Source organism: Diadema antillarum, unplaced genomic scaffold, assembly GCF_040938485.1.
Source record: "Diadema antillarum isolate AM-2024a unplaced genomic scaffold, OU_Dant_1.0 seq00000435_RagTag, whole genome shotgun sequence".
In the NCBI taxonomy this organism is placed as follows: Eukaryota; Metazoa; Echinodermata; class Echinoidea; order Diadematoida; family Diadematidae; genus Diadema; species Diadema antillarum.
Genome location: NW_027271413.1, coordinates 175,340 through 200,736, shown reverse-complemented (window position 1 = coordinate 200,736; position 25,397 = coordinate 175,340). Strand labels below are relative to the sequence as shown.

The 25,397-nt window shown below is 39.7% G+C and overlaps 1 protein-coding gene across 1 annotated transcript in view; it reads right to left on the bottom strand.

Annotated features, from left to right (window-relative positions):
* Positions 1-25,397, bottom strand: part of LOC139732565 (nucleolar protein 4-like) — a 138,143-nt gene that overhangs the window by 83,039 nt on the left and 29,707 nt on the right. The window contains exons 2-3 of the mRNA XM_071643418.1: positions 14,761-14,901; positions 13,974-14,234 (exon numbers count right to left, since the gene is read on the bottom strand). Coding sequence (XP_071499519.1) covers positions 13,974-14,234; positions 14,761-14,901 — 402 coding nt within the window. The remainder of the gene's footprint in view (positions 1-13,973; positions 14,235-14,760; positions 14,902-25,397) is intronic.

The window sequence follows — 25,397 nt, the reverse complement described above, 5'->3', positions numbered from 1 at the left end:
ACATTATCAATATGAACGAAACTTCTCAACTGGCCTTCACAAATAGCTGTCGCCATGTCAAACCAAAATAGGAATGCTGTGATAATAAAGAAGTGTTTGGGCGATGATTTCCAAGTCAGTTTTTGTCTCTTCTTTGTCGTAGTAGCATATTGCTTCCCCTTCTCCGCCCCCCCCCCCTCCTCCTCCCTCCCCCCCCCCCCCATGTGATGCCTCACTCTCTGAGTGCCAGCATGTTCCTTTGTCTCTGACAATGTCTGAATAATAATGATAATCACGATATACGCGGCATCTGTGTACCCCCTTTGGCAAGCGTGCCCGAAGCGGGCTCCCTACCGCGCCCCTTTCACCAAAGGGCCCCTCATCCCCAAGCGGAGCCCCTTTTCACCCGTGGCAAAGGGAAGTCAATATTAACTAAATTGACCCTGTAATTTACCCCTGTCATGTACCTCTTTCCCCCTCTTCCACTCACCCTCTCTCTCTGACTCTCTCTCTCTCTCTCTCCCTCATTTTTCTTTCCCCCTGTTTCTTTTAAGAGAGACAGCAAGATTATCGTACCCCCTATCTTCGGATATTGCACCCCTCTGCTACCCCTCTAATTACAAAGGGGCCCACTCCTCGAGGATCGCGTCCATTCTATGCCAAGAAAAGGATCAGGAGCAACTGCAGTGTACGGCATTCATACGTTGAACTACCCTGAGGTATAATATAAATAACTTAGAATATTTCCTCACAAGAGAGGTACTCAAGTTCTACTCCAACTTTCCTCAATGTGTAACAAATGAGGGTAAGGACTATAGAACTATTAACATCAATAATCATTGTTGTCATTTGGACATGCGCACAAGACATCGTGCTTTGTCGATATACAGACATTCAAGTGGCGTCACGTTTATTTCTTTCATGCGCTCATTCTATCGTTAGCTTAGTTGCTATATAGCATTGTTGCTGTCGTTTATTCAAGTCAGTGTTTAATTCTTTTGTTGTATACCAGTGAATTCTACCGAAAACCACAACTTTAGATGCATTCAAATCTCTCTTAGACTTAATATTGATTTAAGAAAAACAATGTTATTGAATTGGGAAAGTTAACTGTTGAAAGAGCAAAGACTTTGGCGTATGAAGCTATTAGGTTCATGAACAGTGCATGCGAGACATTTAATTTTTCATTTTTTTGTGCGTTATGTTCAGCACATAATAATATTGATATTCGCGTGTTGTGAAATGACCCCAAGTCCACAATTAGCTTTCAGGGGAGTCAACACACGATGGTACAGCAAAGTTCCACTTTCGACAAGGTAAGCGAGAAAGCGTGGGTAGATCCATTTGCTATTTGATCCATCAAGTTCTGGATTAATTTTCCCGCAGAAATTAACGACTTTGTCCTGAAATGTCTATAATATGCACATTTCATTACTTACTCTTGAGGTGTTGTCTACGATGTTTTGCTGTTTTATAACATTTTCACTGTATGTGAGGCTATAAGTAATAACTGGTTGAGATATATTGACCCAAAACAACTATAGTAAATTTCCAAAAGGTTATTCGTTTATTGTTGTTTTATTCAAAGCCAAGATTTGGCCGCGATTTGAGCAACACGATCACGCATGCATTGGACCTGAAAGTCGCGATCGTTATGAACACACACCCACGCTCTGGTGGCAAGGCCTCCATTGTTATACCACGCAACTTTTGAGTGCTATATTAAGTGTAGTTTTGTCCTCTTCAGTGGCTCATCAGTAAGGTATTGTATTCAAAGAAAGCGTATTTACATGGTGGTATGTGTGTGTGTTTTGAAAGGGGCTTCTATATAGCATTCTTTCATGCCCCATGTTTCTCAGTGCACTACTATCTCCACACACGTCCCTCCCACTCAAGCCCGCCCTCCGTTGTCTCTTTCACTTTCCCTACGATTATACCTGAACATGCAACTTTTTACCTGCGTCTGTGGGTGTCTGGATTGTGTGTGAAGGCCCTCGCGTGTAAATACAGAGATCGCTCTAAGTACATTGTACCAAGAAGGTATTTTAGCTCCTTTTGATTAATTGTATTCATGATACAATACACCTCTGCAATTAATGTAAATGCACTTAATCTACTATCAATGAAAAAGGTCGTGCAAATATGTGTCAATATCAAAATATTGCTAATGATATAACTTAAAGGGAAAATCCAGTCAAAATATAAGTTAGTCTGAAAAAATGGTAAAATCTAATGAGTTAAACGGTAAAAGTTATGACATTTTGATGTTTTGCTCATTTCTATAAAAAAAAACCCAAAACAAAACAGATATTGTATAGGGAATATGAATTTGCAAATGAGTGAGCTACCCATGTCATACCTTCACAATTTTCCACTGATCGTGTAAAACAAAAATGGCGAGACTATACTGTGTCTGCAGCTTAAAAACATCAGAAAAGAATGATGGATAGAATTAAATCTTTTACAGCTATGGTATGTTCATGACTAACGTTTATTCAGTGCGATCATGATGTAGCATGGCCACTAGGTAATTTGCACCAGCAGTGGAATGTGTAATAAAGGTGTCCTGTCGCCTCGAACACTGTATAATGTAGTTCAGCAAAGGAACTGAGCATAAGTCAACTTTCAACCAATCAGAATGGAGCAGTAGATCGACAATGTTGATATACATGCTTGCTTACTCAACCACACTTTTTTATGAAGAAAAAAATTGGCATGCTGATTGAGGACCAGTTTTCAGTTTGACTTCTTTCCAGAATTTCACGAACCCATCATTTCTAAAGCCGCAGAGAATTCTCCAATGTATGATAATTCAAGGAATATTTTCTTGTGGTTTTGCAGTCGCTGAATCTACGTGCATCCAAGCGCTGTGAATGAAGACACAAGCCAATTTCTCAACGGCCCTCATCTTCTTCACACGAAAATAAATTCTAGCAATGACGTCAAGCTGACCACCATGAGTAGTGGGAAGACTGGCAACTACACACAACTGTTGTTAGATAGGAATAGCGTCATCCCTATATGCAAATGAGAATGGAGTTCTTGTTATCACCTCAAAATATTTCATTGATTTCTGCTGATTTGCATTTCTATTCCCAGTTCAACTTTAATCTGAGTAGATACTGTCAAATCTTTAAAAAAAAGAGGAACAATTCGTAAAATTGGACACCGAGGAAGAAAGTTATTTACTTATTTATAATATTACTTACTGCCCGTTATGCCATAGGCACGTAGGGAAGCAACACAAGTCCAAGAGGAAGAAACACACTTGCGTGCTTTCATTAAGTAGTGAAACTAGTCGCGGTCAAATAATGATATATAGATTTAGACGAGGGGATGCTAAAATCGTCCTGTTTTCTCCTGCACACAAATCATCCTTTACCAACTGTCCTGTTTTGTCATGAACTAAAAAGAGCTGTTTTTTAGGAGGTTGACGTCATTCTTTTCAAGCGTCCGGAACCTTATCGTCACGGCCCAGTGCTCCAGAGAAGACCGTGCAAGTGATCTTGCCAGTATTATGGCGTTCCGGAGCGCGAGGATGTTGGCTATGCCTATATTATAGTACTATGAAGTCCATCACGTTTCAACTGCTATGACCGTATTTACATCATGTAAGATGCACCAACGAGAAAGAGCCAAGAATGTAATGTTCGATCCAAAACACGGCACGAAACACCGCCGTTGTTCTCGCCAAAGGGTGCAATAGGTTACAAAGTTTGCTGAACTTGGATGGCTGCATATGGGCTTTTTGTGAGCGTTTACTATGAAAGAATCTTTCATTCACACGAAAGTTTTGAAAATGAAATACTGTCACTTGTATATCAAGACCGTAACGTACAATAAGCAGCTATCACCGCGTTAGCAAACAGTTTCTGAAAGGCTTCATTCGATAATTCTTGTAATTAGGGTAAACTGAGAATGGCAAATCGAGTCACTCATAGAGTATCGTTCTTTTCAAGCATTCAAGTATCTGTTATTTTCAAAGATAATTCTTTTTCATAGTTTCGTTTTTACACATTTCCAGATGCATTTTGGTTGCTGTTCTAGCCTTTCAACGAGGCAACATTTTTGATCCCTAATTTTCAATGTAGTTTATACTTTTCCTTGTCTGTACAGAGCGGAGTCCACCTGGCCATTTCACACGGAGGTTATGTTCCATCAACGATGGGAATACTCGAGATGGCGAAATTTGATCATGCTCACCAGACGATGGATACGATTGGTTCCTAATGAACGAGGTGCAGGGAGCGGCAAACGCACCGTATTACTATAATATGTAACAACGACCTAGAATTTCATGATCGTTTGTCACCGAGATTCCTATTGTACACAAGTGTGCATCTCTTATCAGATGAAATTAGCTGGAAATCTGGATGTGGCAGTCACAAACTATGATTATGATATTAACCGGCTGCGGAAGAGTCTATTCGGGCCAGCTAAAATAGGAGGTACTGACATCTACAACATAGGGATCGCCAAAACAATGATGACATTGGCGGGATCACTGCAGCCGGTAAAGAGGTTTAAACTTTGTAGACATCTAATAGTTGTCGGATGCAAATTTCTGCTTTTCAAACAGATGCATTAGCCTTTAATCTGGCATGTTATTCAATACGATTTCGAATATCAAGTAGCACAAAATTTATTATACATAAACATAACTCTTCTTCGGACAAAAATGTCATCGTCACAGTGAGTGTGTGTGTGTGTGTGTGTGTGTGTGTGTGTGTGTGTGTGTGTGTGTGTGTGTGTGTGTATGTGTGTGTGTGTGTGTGAGTGTGTTTCAGTTTGGAGGTGACTGTGTAAAAATAGATGATGAAATGATTTAAAATACTGTACACATTTCAGTCACACAGTTCATGAATGTGTGATTTCAAGATCAATTCATATTAGCAGTCATCATCATGGACACATAACCGGAATTGGATATCAAAAATCCTTTATCTAAGTTGATTGCATAACAATGCTGGTCCACCATCTTCACGTTGCTGGTTTCCCAATTCTAGTCAATGCTTAATGCATCCTGTGCTCCAGCACTCGAAGAGCAATGCTGGCTTTCAGAGGATCAATTGTTTTTGAATTGACGAGTACATAGTGTATACAATAGCCGTTCCCTTGAAAACATTGCCTGGCAGAAGGTGGTGTCGCGTTTGGTTTCCACCCCCATATCCCTCCCCCTTTCCCTCTTTCCCTTTCTATTTCTCTTCTTTTCTCATAATAAGTGGCATCCACTTATAGTTATTGTCATAGTCTAGTAGCGGTAGAAAGAAATTACATTTCGAAAGTATTTCGTTCTTAATAGTTGTGTTGAGTTGGCCGAAACTATGAAAACCAGCTGAAGGCCATGTAAGTAACAATATATCATAATTTATGCATATGCGTGCGTGTGCGTGTATGTGTGCGTGCGTGTGTGTGTGTGTGTCTACTGTATGTATGTATGTATGTATGTATGCATACAGGTACAGTGTAGGTATGTGTGTGTGTGTGTGTGTGGGTGTATGTGCGTCTGTGCGTATGTATAACCGTGTACATGATCTTGAAGAAAGGATACTCATTTAGGCGGATAATAAGGGGAATTCCCTTCAGTTTTTCCTGGAAAAAGTTTCTGAGAGTTTATACTCTTATATAATATACATGTATACACATCCTTGGGTATCGATTCCTTATCTATACCAGGCTTGCAGTCTTCCTAGAAAGCCTTGAAATGCGGCCCGCACGTCAGGACTGACTGCGATGTGGCGCGAAGTGGCGCCAACTGGCACCAAGTTTGGGCGCCATTGCCTCTAGTTGCTGTCCCTATGGCGAAACCCTGTGGACATTGCATGTATACTTCGGGTTCACTGTGTCGGTGTCTACACTGATAGCCTTCAGACAAGGCCCTGCTAGACTGGGCTTGCTTCGTTCGCCCCCAATTCGCTCGCCACCATACAGCGAGATAGCCTTGGCAAAAGGCTACTGTCTAACCGGTCACTAATGGCAACGGTGTAAATATTCAGAACTGAATGATACGCGCCTTAAAGAATTATAATAACAACAACAACTATTGGCAACGTTCCTCACAAACTGTTTTAGCGAAGTAAGAGTTGGTAATAGCCAAAATGTTGTTGTTTTTTCCCTCTTTTGTCTTATATCTCTCAGAACCATCATATAATGAAGATATCATTTGCACTGCTTTTAAAGGTCTCTCCTTGGCCAGACCTCACCTTTGCATAAATTACAAGTAGTTTTGTAAAGATGTCCTCCTAATGCGGGTGAGGAAGGTCGGACGATTAAACCGTTCCCCGGGGATCCCCATTCTAAAGCTCTGTACAGTATACGCACAAGATTATCGTTGGCAACTGGTTTAACACACACACATACAGTTGTATATATATACACACACACACACACACATACATACACATATTTGTTTTCATGTATTTATACGTATTTATATACATTACAAATTCAACAGCTCTACTGCAGCTTTGAATTAATCATACAATGCTACAATGCCATGGTATTTGCCTGTATTACAAAACTGGAAAAGTGTTCCTCCTCTAATATAAGGATATACTTTGAAGGATAAAATAGCACATAGAAGTGTCATCACTTGGCTGCTAGCTTTAACATAAAAAAATCTTGGGAAACTCAAAGCAACCATTTTCCGATAGCCGACCCCGCGCGAACGTGACAGGCATGCAGTCACTTCGGACTGTACCTCTTCAGTCCAGACGGTGCTATGACGCAGTCGGGCTATTAAACGCTGAGATTTTACTGAACAATGCATTGAGTGGCATAATGGCACACGGGCTGAGTGAGATATGCGAGGCATGCGTTATGTGTTGTGGCGAAATGATGATGGGGGTGCGGAAGAGCTCCTTGATGGCACACAAAACGCCCCCGTGGAATCACCGCCGCGTATTGGCTGTATGGGACTTGCCCCCGCATAGCGTGTAATGGTGAGAAGAAGGAGCGCGCTACGGAGCCGACTCAAACCGCAAGTGGCACGCCATCTACTCGTTGCCATGGCGACCGGGCGCTGCCAGGTAACGTTGCTATGGCCACCAGGAGCTGCCGTGCATCTACTGCACCCGCAGCCCACAACCCCGGCCCGCTACTTCGAGAGGAAGAGAGGGAGTATGCACAACCATTTTGAGATGAGGGTGTGTGATGTTGCATAATCGTCGCAGATATTGAGGAGGGAAGGCTATTAGCAAATAGCCTGAGAAAAACCTCTTTTCACGTCGGTGTGTGGAAAGATGCTTACCATTTCCAAAATCAACACACACTATAGCGATAGTTCAGATGACTCTCGCGTCCATTATGATGGTATATCGCTGTCAAATTAGCAAGAAATGTCATGGATCGACAAATGTATGTGTAGCTGTATGATGCATTGCAATGATGCAAACATTATTGAATGTGTTTATCATGTTACTAGAATATAAGCCGTGGAACAAAATCAATACTGAGCATGCCATGAAATTGATTTCGGCGCAACGTACACACTCCAACCTTCTTGATAACCTCCTGCATTCAAGGCGTTACCTTTTGTTGCTGATGATGGTAATGATGATAGTTGTTATCACAATGAAATCAAGTTATTTTGACACGAGGGGCCACGTTACTTTGCAATAAAGCAGATGAACACTAAAACCTAAAGGCCATAGACGGTGAGCTTGATATCAGTCGTGAGACTCCAATTAAAGTTTAATCATATTGCTCTTGCTTAAGAAGGTGTTGAAATACCGTCGAAATAAGAAGAATAAATGATGACTTCAATGTTTAGATAGAAAAAAGGCAAGTACGGGAGTGGACAAAATAATCCAAAGTACTTCTGTTCATCATCAAGTACTTAATGATACTCTACAGGGGCGGATCCAGGAATTCTTTAAAGGGGGGGGGGGCGTAACTATCATTTTTGGTGCCACTTCCGGGTTTCATTTCATTTTTTCTTTTTATTTCTTTTGTTTTTAACGATAAATAAAGGGGGAGCGTGCGCCTCTATCGCCCCCCTCTGGATCCGCCACTGCTACATAATGTATTGAAAGGAATACGCAATTAATCGACGACACTTACACGAATGAAATGGGTATATACAGCAGAGGATAAATTGATAAAAGCACTAAAAACTTGGAAATTTCTTCGTTCATCTCCAGTCCAAGCGAGTTTTCCTTTTGAAAGCTCTGAAGCTAAACTTCAGAAAAATGAAATGCGTGTACTGGTGGCAGAATACCATACATTACGAAAATATCCCAGGAAGACTGGTGGTACATGCACTATCTAAGTAAAGACACGCTTCACTCATACATTTTGATTAACCCTCAAAGGAATAGTCAACGTCCGCTGGTGTCATATAAGGTGAGCAGAAAGTGGGAGGATGGAGAAAATAAATGAGGAGAAAGTGACTTGCAAAGAGAACCACAAGGACCCGAGAAGTGTAAGAAATTAACAGATTCATGACGGTCGACAGTGGTCAGTTAAGATTTTTTAAGGTAAGCATGTTGCTATTTCCAGTTGAGATGAATAGAAACCTTTGAAAGAGATGAAAAAAAAAAGAGAAGAAGATGGTGTAATGATAATTATGGTCTCCGTTATCCAGGGTAGCCTCTTCAATGTTGTCAAACCTCCACCAGAGAGCCGTGCTGTCATCATTACCCTAGCCATTGCTAGCGTAGCGTTGCCAGGAACTCAATTACACACCTGCGTCGAGATAGCCGTGGTGGGTAAAAATATCTTGTCCACTGACGTAGGCACTCTACAGGATTCGAACTCGGGACCGCCGACTGAAAGTCAAGAATCTTATTCACTATGTAACAGTGTCCCTCACTGACATACAATTGTAATAATTATCCATTAATATTTGTCCAAAGTGAATGAATTTCGATCGAATGAGATTTATTCACATTTCATTGGATCGAATTCTAAGCAATTCAGTTGTATCCATTACAAAACTGACCTGTATGAACACTTGCTTTCTTTAAGATGGTCTGAATTTACTATTCTAATTTTAAGAGCAAAAGAAAAAACAATATGTGCATGGTAGTTTTGTTTGTTTTCTTTATCTTGTTTTGTTTTGTATTGTACGTTATCATTCTAAGTATCGTTTTTGGTTGTTTTTTTTTTTAAGTATCGTATTTCCATAGTCACGATTTTGGAATTTCATTTCATTTCATTTCATTTATTTTATTCCTTCTTTCTTTTTCGTCGAACATAACACGAATGTACAGATTAAAAGTGTGTAAGGCTTGGCACTGTTGCATAAGAAGCATATTTTATCACAGTATACTTCAAATACGAATTAAGCACGAATAATTTATATGACTTATGTTGGTCTCCCGATAGTAGCAACATCGTAAGTCATTCCCTCTTCCAGCAAACCAATTTTATCATTCCAAATCCCAGCCTATCTGCCCCTGTGCACTCTTAGGCACGCGCACGCACATTCACCACCATCACACATCAGAGTTTATTTTCCCCTGCTCTTCGCAGCAGAATTTGTATTGTTTACCAATTTACCTACCTACCTTTTCCTCGGGCCGGCCATCTTTTCAAGCAATGCTTACAATGGCGGCCCTCTGCATTATCACTTCTTATTCGAAATATAATATTGTTATTGTAATCCCAGCTGCATAGACATGCATGCTGTAATATCATTAATTTCCTTTTATATCGTTGTTTATGCAAGTCAAACGACTCTGTTTCAAATATACTTTGTATGTTTCCCATGTTCACGATTATTTAATCTATGTATATATTGATTTGCAGAAAATAAAGTATCTACTAAAAAAGAAAGGGTTAATATGGATCGCTACGGTAAATGAATTGGTAAGCCTAAGATATTAGCCCACACCATGATTCTTTTTTAATGTTGCCCCCATTGAGTCAAGAGGGGTGTTCTTTTTCATACAGTTATAGAGGGAGCTTAGCGATCAAGAAGTACATGTTTTTATCAAAGATTAAAATTCTAGATATGAGAATATCAAAAGTATGAATAATTATCAGGGTTGAATGACATTCAAAAACAAAGATCAAATTTGGGCAGCTCGGATGTGGGGAGAGAGAGAGAGAGAGAGAGAGAGAGAGAGAGAGAGGGGGGGGGGGGTGACATAAGAATAGCTGCAGGTATACAAGACCTAAGGCATGAATTAATGAAATATTGTGTTCAAATGCGGCAAATAAAACACTGAAACATTTCCAGACGCCGGATTTGAATGAAATGCTCTAATACTGACGACAAAATTCTGCAAAAACGCATCATGCGATTGCAAAAGATCTCCGGAAGTTCTGCAGTCAGAAGCCATACGAAGTAAGGCCTAAAGTAGTATAGTCCTCGGAAATACTCTTTTCGTAATCATCTTCCTCATTAATTTCAAGCTAGACTTTCATACAAGACATACGCTTCAGTGGCGGATCCAGGAATTCTGTAAAAGGGGGTGGGGGTGGGGCGAAAATTATTTCTGCCACTTCCGGGTTTAATCAGTTGACAGGTGAAAATAAACGGCTCGTGCAATTTCTTTCGTTTCTTGCACACATGTACCACTTCCTGGTTTCATCTGCTGACAAGCAGAAAAACAAAAATGAACAAACAAACAAACAAAATTAAGTGGGGTGGCGCAAGCGCTCCTTCCATTTTTCTTTTTTTTTTTGTTCTTTTCATTTTTTTTATAGTCCAAAAAATAAAAACAAAGGGGGGTGCGCCCGGTGAGCCCCCCCCCCCCCCCCACACACACACACACACGATCCGCCACTGGGTTTGCACGCCAAAAGAGGACAGAGCTACTTCGTGTCCAAAAAGCAACAACAACAACAAACGCGCACGTAGAGAAAGTGTGCGGAAAAAGAATCACTGTGTTACACTTACGACGAGATTGAATTTTGATGAGGGAGGCACACAACGCGAGCCAGGGGCCCCGCCGGGGTAGGTCGGTGGGACTACGTACAGCTCTCTGTGCTATAATGATGGCCTAAAACAGTCGGTGCCTGATTTGGCCGACCGTTAACTCTTTCAGGATTAAAATTTTTCAGCTTCCCAATGCGATCGCACGTGACAGTGCTGCCTTTTGGGTAAGATGGGGTTAAAAATACATCACGGCGGTGAGTTAGCTCAGTCGGTAGCGTGTCTGCCTCACGATCCTAAGGACCCGGGTTCCAATCCGAGTCTGGACTGAGCAATGTTGTGTGTAATCATACCGTCCCCTCTAGCAGGAGGCAAAACACTCTGTCCCTCGGATAGGACATACAATGGAGGTCCCGTGTGTGAGAGAGTCACAACTCAAGCACGTAAAAGATCCCGCTTCATTCATTCATCACAAAGAGCAGGGTGTTTAACCCGGTGAAATGGTCAAGCCTCATATCCAACTGGACCTCATGGAGGAACAGCTTAGCGTGGCTGAATATAGGATATCCAGCCATCTTCTCAGATGGAAATGAACAAACAAAAAACAAACAAACACCCGGAAAACACGCATAGGTTTGAGGTCGGTGGCATTACGCTCTTGCGACAATTGCTCCGGTCTTATTTTCCCCCAACGACTTAGGGTTAGGGTCAGGGTTGTGATAGAGTTTTAGGTTTAGTGTGTTGAGAGGATTAGGATTAGGGATATAGGGTTATGTTTTTGGGTAGAATTAACTTGAATTATGTTTGGCTTAGATTGCAGATACTTCATGGGAGCAATATTGTCGCAGAAGCAAATGTCATGGAATTTTGAAGAACGATGGGAAATATCACCACTGGGATATGTATACATAGGCGGAGGAGATATAAAAGGGATGTTGTTTATATTCTTCCAGCCACAATCCTCCACCAAGCGGCAGAATGTGTCCCGTTCAAATGGGAACGAAGGAGAGAGATATCAATTCATGTCTTCATAATATAATTAGGTGATAGTGTCGAATCATTTCGATCTACCTCTTAATATTTCTTATCTTTTAGTATCTCTTAATGATGATGATGATGATGACGATGATGATGACGATGATAATAATAATGTTAGTAATAATAATGATAATAATAATAATGATAGTAATAATAATAATAATAATAATAATAATAATAATAATAATAATAATAATAATAATGATAATAAATACGAACTGAAAATAGAATGAATTGAATTGAATTGAATTGAAATGAAATATCTGGACGGCTATCTCGAGAATAAATATTTCTGAATTGCTGTGTCCAATCTCGACAACTTCTTAGGTAAAGTGTCCCAGGGCAATCATCACTGGAGATTGTATCCCCATCATGCGGGACATTCAACTGTTGGCTGAATGCAACGGAAACAGTTTTGATGAGATGTGATTTTATATATACATAACATTATGCCCCTCTATAATTTTATCCGAGGATAGATATGTAGTCGTTAGCGTCAGATATAAATCATTCATTACACCCCCCCCCCCATGATTTTAAAGGGATGGTATAGTTTTCGGTCCCACCTTTTATTAGGGCATCTCTGTTTTTTGGATATCTCCGCCATTTCAAAAAACAATTTTCATCAATAAACTTTTAATTTCCCTTGGAATTGTGTGTTGTTGTTGTTGTTGTTGTTTTTCATAATATTATAAGTGGATTCATTATTATCTCGTAAAAAAATTGAAGTCTGAATCCCCTACCTAAACCAAAACTATACCATCTCTTTAACATTTGGCTGCATTTTATGATCACTCCTTGATTGACTCACGGTATACACTGCTTCGCCAGAATCGTCAATGCACAACCCGACATAACCCCGCAGTAGCAATGCGTTGTTAAAGGGAAACTAAGCCCAAAGAGCAATGTGGATTGAGTGAAAGCAGCAACATTAGTAGAACACGTCAGTGAAAGTTTGAGGAAAATCGGACAATCGATGCAAAAGTTATAAATTTTTAAGGTTTTGGTGTTGGAACCGCTGAATGAGGAGACTACTAGAGGTTATTACGTATGTGTGGACAACAATAATGTAAAGAAAATATAAAGAAAATTCTACAAAAATTAACTTGTGTTATGCAATAGCATAATGAAACAACACTTGACTAACCGCTTTCAGAAAGCAGGGGGAAATAATTCTTGCTACCCTTAACATATGTCAGCATCAAGTTGATGGAATGTGTGATTTACATGAAAAATGAATTTTTGTGGAATTCCCTTTATATTTTCTTTATATTGTTGTCCGCACATGACGCCATAACCTCTAGTAGTCTCCTCATCCAGCGGTACCAACACCAAAATTCAAAAATTCATAACTTTTGCATCGATTGTCCGATTGTCCTCAAACTTTCACTGACGTGTTCTACTAATGTTGCTGCTTTCACTCAATCCACATTGCTCTTTGGGTTTGGGTTCCCTTTAACCAGAACAAGCTGGTGATGCTAATCATCACTATTCCTGATACCAAACGGTGTGATTGATCATTTCCAGATATTTGAGCCTATTAGCGTTACATGGAAAGTGCAGTACATTACGCGTGTCATACATAATGCAAGGAGTCACCGTTTCAGATTCTTTTCACCGCCAACCACTTAGACTGTGACAAATCCGACCACGTGATGGCGATATTTCACTAATCCAGTCTTTGATAAGGGTACGGGCACAAACAAAAGACATGATCTCACTCTTACCGGCATTCCAGATGAAAGAAGAGTGAGTATTCCAGCGCATGAACATTCCTAGCTCTATAGAAGTATCATAAAACTCACCTGTCAAAATTGATTTTTATCTCCTGCTATTGAACTTCGACACTGACCTTTCCTGGCGTAGGCCTACTCTTATTGTTCAGACGCTGTGTTATCGTTTTTTCTGTCCATGTCTGTGTCTGAGCATCCAATAGTGTATCGATCTTCCTTCTTTCTTTCTTTCTTTGGCATCTGTGTACTAATATTCCACATCACAATAACACCACGCGCAGATTCACATGTGCCCTTCTGGTTTTGAAACTAACAACGACGACAGCAACAGCAACGACAAGGGCAACTACACCAGCAGCTCAATCAACACCAGCAGCATGAAGAAGAGTGCCTGGACTTACCTCGCCATTTTCATTCTGTGTGATGCGCATGTTCCTGAGGTGATTGAGATACGTGGTTGTGATTGGTAGGTTGTAGTCGATGTCCTTCACCGCCTCGTCGCACGCTGTGTTCCCATTGGTCGAAGGTTTTGGGGCCCGCCCCGCCTGACCGCCCTCGGCGCACATGTCAAAGGTCAGATGCATGCGCTTCTGACACTCGCTGCAGCTCATGAGGAAACGGGTAACGGCCTCGCGCGGGAGAAAGGCGTAGCTCTCTGCAACCTGCGTGTTGCAAAAGTAGTGGGTACACAGAATTACTGTAAGTTCACAAACTTAACTGGAAGTACCCAGGGACATGAACAAATATGTTGTTATGGTGATTCCCCTCCATTCAAGACCAAAAGTTTGATTAAATCAATAAAAAATAACCAAAGAATTTTGGTTTAGGTATTTTTTTATAGAATTGTGAAATGAAGCTGATGAAGAAAATACATTTCCCTTAAAAGCCTTCGGTCAGTTTGGGCATAAGAAATTATTTCGAGGAAAAAATATGTCCAGATTGTTCCCTTTGATTCTTTCCTTTGATTTTTTTTTTTACCGTTCATTGTATCGAGGAAGGAAGTGGCCACTAAATTTTTATGTCGAACATTTCATTTCTTTTTTCTTGTAAGACGCACCCTCAGGCTGGACACTCAATGACACGATATGGAATTTCAAAGCCAAGTTACAAGTCGCCTACCCCCCCCCCCCCCCATTAGCAAATTTCCAGGAGGGGTATTGTTATACATTGTAGAGGGTCTTTACTCACCGCTCTGTAGGTCCGCTTCTGCCCCGCATGCTTGCCGTTCTTACTGTCCGTCCCGACGTGCACGCTGTGGATGATGGTGTAGAAGTCTTCGACCACGGCCACGCGCTTGTAGCCGCGGTCCACGATCGTCCCATCCGATTCCTGCAAGCCAACGACAGAAATCACAAATTATGCTGCTGATGATAATGATGATGATGACAATCGTTACAATGCTGAATAACATAATGGCAGATATAACGGTGTTATCGCCGTAATGATAACGATAATGATGATAATACAAAGACTATGATGGCGCAGACGGTTATGCGCCTGCCCATTGTTAAACAATTAAAGTCAGTCCATCATCAGACACAACAAAATGATATAACCTTTCCAGTGATGCCTCAAAACAAGGAATATTCCTACTGTTAGAAGCAAAAGTATCTCATTTTTATATCACTTCATTAGTTGTTGTTTTTTAAAGCAAACATCTCGAATTCACATAATGGAGTTATCTCCTTTTGTAAGCAAACTCTTCGTATCAATAACTATAACCATCATCATCATTATCATTATTATTATTATTATTATTATTATTATTATTATTATTATCATCATCATCATCATCGTCGTCGTCATCATCATGACAATCATGCTAAGAAGGAACAAACGAAGAAAGAAAAGAACATGAACAGCAATAGAGTGCAGTTAGAAACTGCTTCAGCGGCCACCTGTCTATTGCAGCCACCTGTCTATAACGTCCACTTGTTCATAACCGCCCCTTTTTCCGTCTCGATCCCTTGGGTGGCCGCTATAGACAGGTTTGACTGTAGTTGTTGCTCTCGCCTTAGAGGTAGATCTACTTGAAATGTAATACACTTATGACTACTTTAGCAGAGGAGAAAAGACACAATAAACATGACATAGGGAAAAATCAGTCCATAGACCTTTGTGTCGTAACTATATTGGTCCTGTGGTTGTCTATATCCTTCTCACTGTATAGAATGAGAGAGAGAAAGATATATTATAAAAAAGAACAGTTACATTCTTGGCACCGCATATTAGCGTTAGTCCCTTGAATATTCCTTTTCAGTCACGTTGTGTACGACACCCTGTGTAAAGTTTGCTCCCCCGAGTGAACAAAGCTCGCCAAAATAGATAAACAACCAGAAGAAATTAATACACTGAAGACAAGGCCGCCTCATGAATCGGTTTGTGTCAAAGACAAAACCGAGTTGTAACATGATGTGCGCCCTCAGTGGTGCAACAGCGCGACATCGATACCGCACTTCGTGATTCGGGTCGTCAGGCGTTCATGAACACGACCATATACAAAGAGTGGATTTTCACATGATCCTGTGGATTCGAACACAACTTTTTATAGAATCTTGTTTTTAAATCCAAATTGTAACCCTTCGGAGAACTCTTTTCTTACCAGACCCTCTTAAAAAAGGAAGGGGGGAAGGGGGGAGGTGGCATCGAAATTAAAAACTATGATTACTAATAGGTCCACCACCTTTTCTAAATCATTATTATCATTATCATGACCATCGATCACTAGTCGTCTCCATCTTAATCATTTTATTTTGAAGTGTTTGATCTCAAAACGAGTTAACTGCATTTTTGTTAATTTTGAGATATCTGCAATTAAAACTGCTTTGAAAAACAAAACAAAAAAAAAACACGACGCAAGCTACAGGGAAATGTGAGATATTTTAACCATAACTACAATAATATTTTGTTATGTAACAAGTGACTGAATGACGCATAATTGTAAAGGTTTTGATCGCTCTACCTGATGAGGGACTCACTTCAAAATTGTAAAAAAATGGCACTTGACTCTTTTTTGCGACCAAACTCTTCCTTTTTATCAACAAGCTTCCATTGCTGCTACAATTCCGCACCATAACCACATTCATTTACGAATAGATTATTCAAACAATAAAGACAATCTAATCTTAATGGTTTTCTCAATACACTATCAATATCATTATTGTTATCATCATTTTGTTATCATCATCCTGTAAATTGCTATTTATTTCGTGGTGACGATCATGACTATGCTGACAATTATGATGATGATTATCATCATCATCATCAATCCTGCTGCCATCATTATTGTTGTTGCTGTTGTTACTTTCATTACTATTTTCTGTCATTGTTATATTATGATACATGTATATTCTGTTGCATGAAATATTCAAAGATGTTCCCGCCGCTTGGGTATCATTGATCTTGAGGGATAATTCCCTTCTAGGATTCCTACGTTTCTCACAGCACTACCTACATAGTCATACTTGAGCTAAATTAGGCGCACCATAAAAAACAGCAACAACAAAACCCTACGAAACTCAGAACGAAAGAAGTATCCCCTTTTGCGCCTCGCTTATCTTTAGACTGTTCTCACCAGTTCACGTTTTCCCTTGTCTTCGTCTATCGGTATAGATCTTTCTCGAGTTAAACAAGTTTGCGGCATTGATATGGTGCCAGGCGATGAAATAAAGCGTAATAAATTGATTGAATAAATCAAACCTAGTCAACCATGCTCCGATACATTGCCCAAGGTACTCACGGATAAAGAGAACAAATGCATCGCAAGGCCTCCCTTTTTTATCTTTCTGTTCTTCTTAATGATTTTTTCTAATGTTTTCTAACCCATAAATTTGTGCATTATTTTTTTTTTATCTGAATTCAAATCGTTAGTGATCGCCGAGCGACGAGAGTCAGTATTACTACGAAAACTCCCTTTCCACTAGTCTCATTATTCAGCCTCCAGAGGAAAAATGACCTGTTCTATACCTTTAGAGTTGTATAAATCTTGTTTATGCATATGTTTGGGTATATGTGTGTATATGTATGTGTTTTTGTATATGTTTATGTATGGTATTATGTTTATGTTTATGTACATATGTATGTATGTATGCAAATATATTTACATATTCATGTTTATGTTTATTATATATATCGTAAAATCACAAATATATGAACGACATTCAATTCAAATATTTCACCTGTTTATCGATGTTTAGCCTGCATCATACTTCATATAGATTGTGACTTAAAAAAAGAAATAAGTGGTAGACTATTCGAACGCGGCTAAAAAAAAAAAAGACAAAAAAAGCTATTATCATTGCGAAGTTCACACGAGCATCGTTTTTCAGCAGCTAAGTGAAACAAACTAAAACAAAACAAAAAACACGAAACCCAATGGATGAGGATTCCGAATACTTGACATAATGAATCAAGCTTGCAGTTTTCACCGGTGACATCGCCATACTGAAATATTATCCAAGAACGTCGTGGCATATTCGCATATTATTCACATAATTATTGTCATAAATATTACCATGATTTCGAGTATATTGGGTTGTCACGTATCCCTATGTTGATTTTAATGGTAATAGTGTTAATAACTTTGAAAGTACTTTCAAAATAGTCTTAAATGCCAGACTCCTGAAACCTATTGGACAAGATTTGTCGTATATTCTGCCGTCAATGAACAAGAACCTTATTACTTTGTATGGCCTCCTTAAGAACTGCTTTCGGATGGTTAAAAGCAATAATACGGCCTTGTAGCAGAGACTAGCAGCCTCTCGGTTGTCCTGTAGCGAAACCAGATTTGCATAGGCGCTGAGATTGTAACAATGCCGGTCGGTTCCATCGCGTGCGAGATGGCGGGATACCAATAGAGGAGGGGGAAAAAGTAGTTCGTTGCCCTGACAACCGCTATATTCCCATCGATGCCGATTTTTTTTTTCTTGTTTTAATTTCCTTCTTACTCTTTTTTTTTCTCTCTCTCTCCCAAGAATAGGCTGGACTGGGCGTCTCATGCTAAGTGAAGCTTGGAAAATTATTCCGACTACAAAATATGTGAGAAATATACGGCGTAGCCACTGATTGGGCCCTGTTGAATCATTTCTTCTAATTGGTACACAATTAAAGTCAAGGCGGGGTATTCTCCAACATCACGAAATTCTTCCATTGTTCGCTATAGTGAAAAGTGGGGACTTTAATACAGAAATGGGTGCTGAAGTGCAGAGAGGAGAAGAAAGTGACGCAGAGAGCACGCAAAATTCACCGATGAAAAGGGGACGAACGCGATGAAAGAATTTGACATGGAGGGATTTTGTTTTCTCTCTTCTATTCTGTTCTTTTTGTGTGTGTGTGTGTTTTTTTGTTTGTTTCTTGAAGGTTGGTAAAGATTGGTGAAGACTGGTTGCTGGGTTGGCAGGTCGCGCTTCTCTTTTTTTCAGCCAATGAGGAAAATCTAAAGCTAGTGTGAGAAATTTAACCCTTTCGTCATGAGTACACGGAACACCTTGCACGCAACACCTAAAAAAAAAAAAAAAAAAAAAAAAAAAAAAAATGGGGATTACAATGGTGAGGAGCGAGTTAACAGCTGCCCTTAAATGGGAATTCCAGTCTAATTTAAAGATTTCAGCCTGAAAAGAAATAGTAAAATTTTCAAGGCACAGCAATGAAATTTTGATCAGAAGTGAATGAAAATGAAAGAAGTTAAGAAATTGTTGAATTTCGCTAATTTTCACGAAACTGTCGTGAACAGTCAATATGAATATGCAAATAGTGAATTGAAGATATTACCAACCCCTCACAATTTGTTGTTAAGGTTGTCATAAAATCGTAAAATTTGCAGTTTTTTGTTCGAACGCAATGATGCCTCAGTCTCAAATCCTGATAAATCTGACTGATCATTAGTTTCAAATCATTCAACCAGGAATGACATTGTGCTTTACACTTTAATAGCAGCAAAATTGAATTTCCATCATTATTGGTACATGGTCAATGGAAAATGTGAAGTGATGACATCATCAGCTCACTCATTTACATATTCAGATCAACTGCTCAAGAAATGTTCTCCTAAAAAATTGCAAATCTTCACATTTTTGTAACTTCCTTCCTTTAAATCAGCTTTTGGCCGAATTTTCACCTTTGTGCTTCTCATACTTTACTCTTTCCTTTCAAATTTACTTGTAATTCCCCTCTAATGATGATTTGATTGCTTTTCAAGGGTGCCATAGAGGCTGGATGGCATATGTTTAACTACCTACGTGTGTGTGTGTGTGTGTAAAACAGGGCGACTACTTGTCAACATGAATAGTATCTTTGGACCAAATATTCAATGAAGAAAAACAGTTTACGGGAGAGAAAAAACCCGTCCGCGCATTGTTAGCATATAAAAACATGAAGGAAATTGGACAGTGCAAAGGAAATACGAAAATTGATATACATTCTCTTCAGAATAAATTGACAAGCAAATTATTATGTAAAAAGAAATGCATGAATTAATCACTTACAATAAGAAATATAGATAGATAATAGATAAATGAATGAATATATGAATAAACACAAAGGAACGTCATCATCGTGTCTGATAAAACAGCGCACGTCCGGAGATTCGCTCGCATTTTTTTTTGAGAATCTCAACAGTAAAAAATGTTATGGTTCAGAAATTCTTACATGTAAGCGCAGGAACAAGTACAACATTAATAGCTTTATCATAGTTATTCGTTATCCTTCTCATAGAGTAGATCGGATGTTCAGTACTAAGGCGACAATTCTCAATTGTCAAAGTGTAGTCTTACGTAATAGCTGTAATTATGTTACACGAGATGAAATGATTGTGCAAAGGGGATGATAAGTTTTGTCGCGTCGCGTCGTCCTCAGGAATGGCTAAGCATACAATACTTAATTCACTGGCGAGAGATATTCGCCCACAAACACACACTATAGTTAACGCAAGCACACTCAGGCACAGAAATCCAACAAACCAGAGAGGGAAATAAACGCTTGACGATTTTATGAGATGATCACAAAAATGACGGGGAGGGAGATGTTGGGGGGGGGGGGGGACCGGGGGTAGGGAGAGAGAGGAGGAGAAACCCAAATCGGAGACAATGAATTAGGATTAAGACAAAAAGCCGCGCAGGAAGCTGCTTTCGTCTGTACGAGGGGCCGACGCCGTCACGGACCGGACGGCTAAACGTACGTCGTGTCTGCACGTAGACACTGAATCAAAATGTTGCAGTATTAAAATATAGCATGGGTCATGATAATCATGGCTTCAGCATGGCTGCCGTCACAACTGACGTAATATTGGATTCTTCAAAATATAAATTGCAAATTAATTAACTTGTTGTGGAGGTAAGGGTTTTGTTTTGTTTTGTTTTGTTTTGTTTTGTTTTGTTTTGTTTTGTTTTGTTTCGTTTTGTTTTGTTTTGTTTTGTTTCGTTTTGTTTTGTTTTGTTTTGCTCTGTTTTGAGGAGAGGTAGTACAGTACCATGTCAGCTGTGTGTTTCCAAGTATAACTATCCCAGCTGGAAAGAATACAGTGTCCCACAGTGTGTTCACAGAGTATTCTCATAGTCTGCTATGTGAAAACGCTCGAATTTAATACAGTGTCGTGTAAAGATGATTTCACGCTGCTTTGTGCGTGTTTTTTTTTACAGTGTTCACTTAGTAATGTTCTGTTTCACACTGTAAATTGATGATTCACACTGTTTAAAATGCCTGAATTTAACAATGTGAAGAGATTTCACACTGTGTTCGCACTGTGTTTGACAGTGCGTTCTCACACTGTGAGACAATCTGTTCTTTTCATTTTTTTTTTCAATTCAATTCATTTATTTTCATTGTTCTTTTTTTTCCCTTTCAGCAAAAACATAACACAAGATAAATCAGGTATTACATCATAAACAAAAAAAAAACATTTGCCTTTGCAATAAATAAATGATATCGATAAACATAAGAGCGCATACTGGCAAAAAAGGCAGGGATAGCCCTATCATTTTGTACCTTCAGTTCCTGAAGCCTCATAAGATTACCCACAGGATGTGGGAAATCATTTTTACCTTCCTCAGCGTGGTACATTGATATCTTATGGAGCTTCGCAGGCACAGCTCGCAAGGCAATTTTAGGATGGAGTCATCACGTATTTGCTACACTTTGATCGCATTCACCATTTGTCACCATTCGCCTCCCAACATCAACTTAAGAAAATGTCACTGTAAAGTATAAACTGCGGTCAAATTATTACTTCTTATCACCACAACCTTTGTAGCGGTACAGATTACGAGAACTTGCTTTCGTATTCGGACTTTCAGGGTGGCTGCAATAATAGCCCAGTCTTACCCTATTGATATTACGGCACTGGACACTGCAAAATGCGTTGTATATTGCTTTAATACTTACTGACTTTAATGCCTATTGTAATATCATAACACCCACAACTTCCGCAGTCAGTTAACCCGTTCCATACGGGAACCTGGTGGCCTGTATATTAAGTCTATGGGGATTTCAGAATCTAGTATGGAACGGCCGGGTTAGATACAATTCATCCATATCAAAACTGTTCAGTTTATGCAACAACGGAGACAAATCAATTTTATTGATCGATACAAACAAGATACTTATTGACTGACCAATTAAATTCCATTTCTTTCGGTCGGTGCATACGTGGGACGTCTCGAATGAAATATACACACTGTAAAAACATCGGTGTTAGATTTAACACCACGGGTGTTAAATCTAACACCGGTCAAACTTCAATAAAGGACCACACCCACAGGTGTTGAAAATGCACTGTGATGGTGTTGAAAAGTGTTCACCTGACACTTCGTGGTGTTAATTTGACACTGTACCTGGTGTTATTTTGACACTGTACTGGTGTTAATTAAAAAATGACACCACATGGTGTTGATTTGATATTTGTTGGTGTTAATATCAATGGTTTAACACCCGTCCAGCTTCAATAAGAGACCACACCAGCTGATGTTACTGTGGTGTAAATTTATTTTCACATTTTTTCAAAAATCTAGTATTTTAATGTAAAATTCTTGATCGTTTTGTTTAAATTAAAAATCAACAAGAAGTGCAGTTACTAAGAAACTCTTCAAAAAACAGTTTAAAATTTGGAAATGACACCAGGAGGTGTTAATTTAACACCATAAATGAGCACCGAAAATTTAACACCAGCTCGGTGTTCACTATTTAACACCGGACTTTTTGCAGTGCAGTACTGGCTTATTTAGGTTTTCTGTATGACATTGTCTAAAACTAGTACGGCAGTACCGTTTATGTGTTCCATCCCACCGTTTACCTGTCTACAATCATGCGGTGACACCGGTTATATTTCTTCATGCGTAAGGTGCTCGCGAAGGACACAATCACCAACCATGTGCAGTTTAAGTGGTTTGAGGGTGTGGAGAGGGTAACAATATGTCGCAGCCTGAAGATTTTTTCTTCTTCTACCAAATGGACCGATAGAAGAGCTCCGGAACATGACGTCATGTGACTGATTGAAGTAAAGAGAAATTTGAATCCTTTATGGGGAGGAGATTCTGCTTGCAAAAAAGAAAAGAATAATAACAAATCTCCTCGTGTCTTTCTTGCCCTAAAACTGCAACAGTTTATATTTATGCTTGTGTCGTATCTAAAATGATTTCCGTTTCGTTTCCGTTTCTGTTCAAGATGATTTAACAGAAATCGACATTTTTGTGCCTTTGCGCATATCCTGCGTTTTTCATGATTAAATTCTGCTTTTGTATTTCTCTGCACTCATTATTGGTAGTCTTCCTTTGTAATCTTTAATGACGTCACAGCGAAAAATTACGACATGTTGCACCAAGTTTTGTAGATGCTTCCTGGAAAGAAATGGTCTGAATGAAATTGAAAGATTTTTACAGGAGTCACAATTACCTCCAAATGTTTCGATGGAAATACTTTCTAATGATCTTCTTCACCAGAGATACTCACATTCTACAACTACAAGCACTGTCTTTTCACTGGATCTCTCCATTTTCGCGTATTTGCATATTTGCATTTTACTTCATTTTTATCACTTCAGTATTTTATTATACAGCACAATCACTACGATAAGGTTCCGATACTGCTGCATGCTCTTTTCATTATTTTCGGATAGTCTTGTTTACCTCATTTTCTGTTGGGGAAAAGTTACACGCATTTTTGACGAAAATGAATACTTTGAATTGGACTAGGACTTTTGATAACTGTCGCGATTTAGCGATGAGATCTAGACGCCATTTATATCTTGAATTATGTTATGATTTTTTTTTTCATGTCACCTCGCTTTGGACGGCCGATTGACCAACGGCTCAGGCAAGGGTGCGATTATGTAACCACGGAGATTCACGCCTCCCGTTGCCATGGTTACATGCCAACAAGATCGCCGCGAGCTGCGAGGGGCCGTGGCTCCGCGGAGGCAAGGGAGACAAGACGAATTGTATTCCCGTGTCTCATTGTCCCGCATTATATCACACCATTAATCTTCACTGCGGGCCTGTTGAGTCTACCTCTTAATTTCTTCTCCTTCTCCTTCTCCTTTCCTTGGGCGCGTTTGTAAAATCGGGATGATAATTTGAGTCATTTCTTTCACGGGCTGGACTCTAGGTGGGTTTGAGTGGGTGGGTGTGGGAGGATTTATAATTGGAGAACGGTACTTTTCATCTGTGTCTTGTTTTTGTTTTTCTCCTTACGCTTAATATCTCATACTCTCCCGGTCAAACTGGAAGGTATAGGAGATTACTAATGACTGAATTGGCATATTCTTCGAAATGACTGGTAACGTGAATGCAGCTTGCATAACACATATTGAAGAAAAGGACATGCGAGAGATACACTTCTTCCGTGCTTTTCACGATAACAAAAGGTGTTTGTGTCCGGTCATGATAATGAAGACTTCGCCTGTGTGAGTGGGAGGGGAAATAATAAACTATTATTAGATTTCATAAATCGATAGAAGACCAATCCCTACTTCGATTTCTCTTGAAAGATCTTCCATGTTGGGGGAGGAGGGTGGGTTAAGGAAAAGCTCCCAAGATCTCACGAATGATTAAACACCAAACGTTGAAAAGCATGTAGGCACAATTTCTCATGGCTGCTACCAACAAACATCCCATTGATTGCAATAAGGTTTCATTGTTCTGTCCACGATGAGGGCGCCCTTCCATTAGATTTGTCCCGACCGCAGTAACCTGAGCACTTTGCATCGCACAGGAAACGCCAAAACACTTCCACACGGCTGCCATCCCCGCAGTAGAGGAACTCCAGATACATGTATAACTTGGAGTCTGGACGAAAAGGAAAAATATCCATATAACATCTGCAACACAGCCAAACTGGTATCGGTTGGTGCCGCTACAGTATATGAATTGTGATGGAGAGTGTGTAATTCCAAAATGCACGATCAAAATATTATGATAACAAGTGTAAGTTAAAGATGCGTTTTTGAATTTCGGCATCCTGTCACCAACAAGAGTCTTCATTCTTCTTCTTTCTTTTTTTAACGGGAAGGGCAGTATCCTGGAAAGCAGCAAGAATCTGTGCAGTTACTGCTTGAGGTAGTGAGACAGGTCCAGATACGGATGGCTCAAGAATAAGATGGCTGCGGCCGTCGTAAGCTTGAGGCTGTGGTCGTTTCTGCTGATGTATGAAGCTGGTGTTATGAAAGCTGGGAAGGAGACTTTTACAATCGTTGTTGGTGCATCTTGAAGAACATTGTGGATTGTGCAAGTAGGCGACGTGTATGCAAAGGGTCCCAGATGACAAAAACAATGATTGGATGGATTCGCTCTGTCTGAAAGGAAAGCCTTGTTCTGACAAACTATTTACCAACGGAAAAG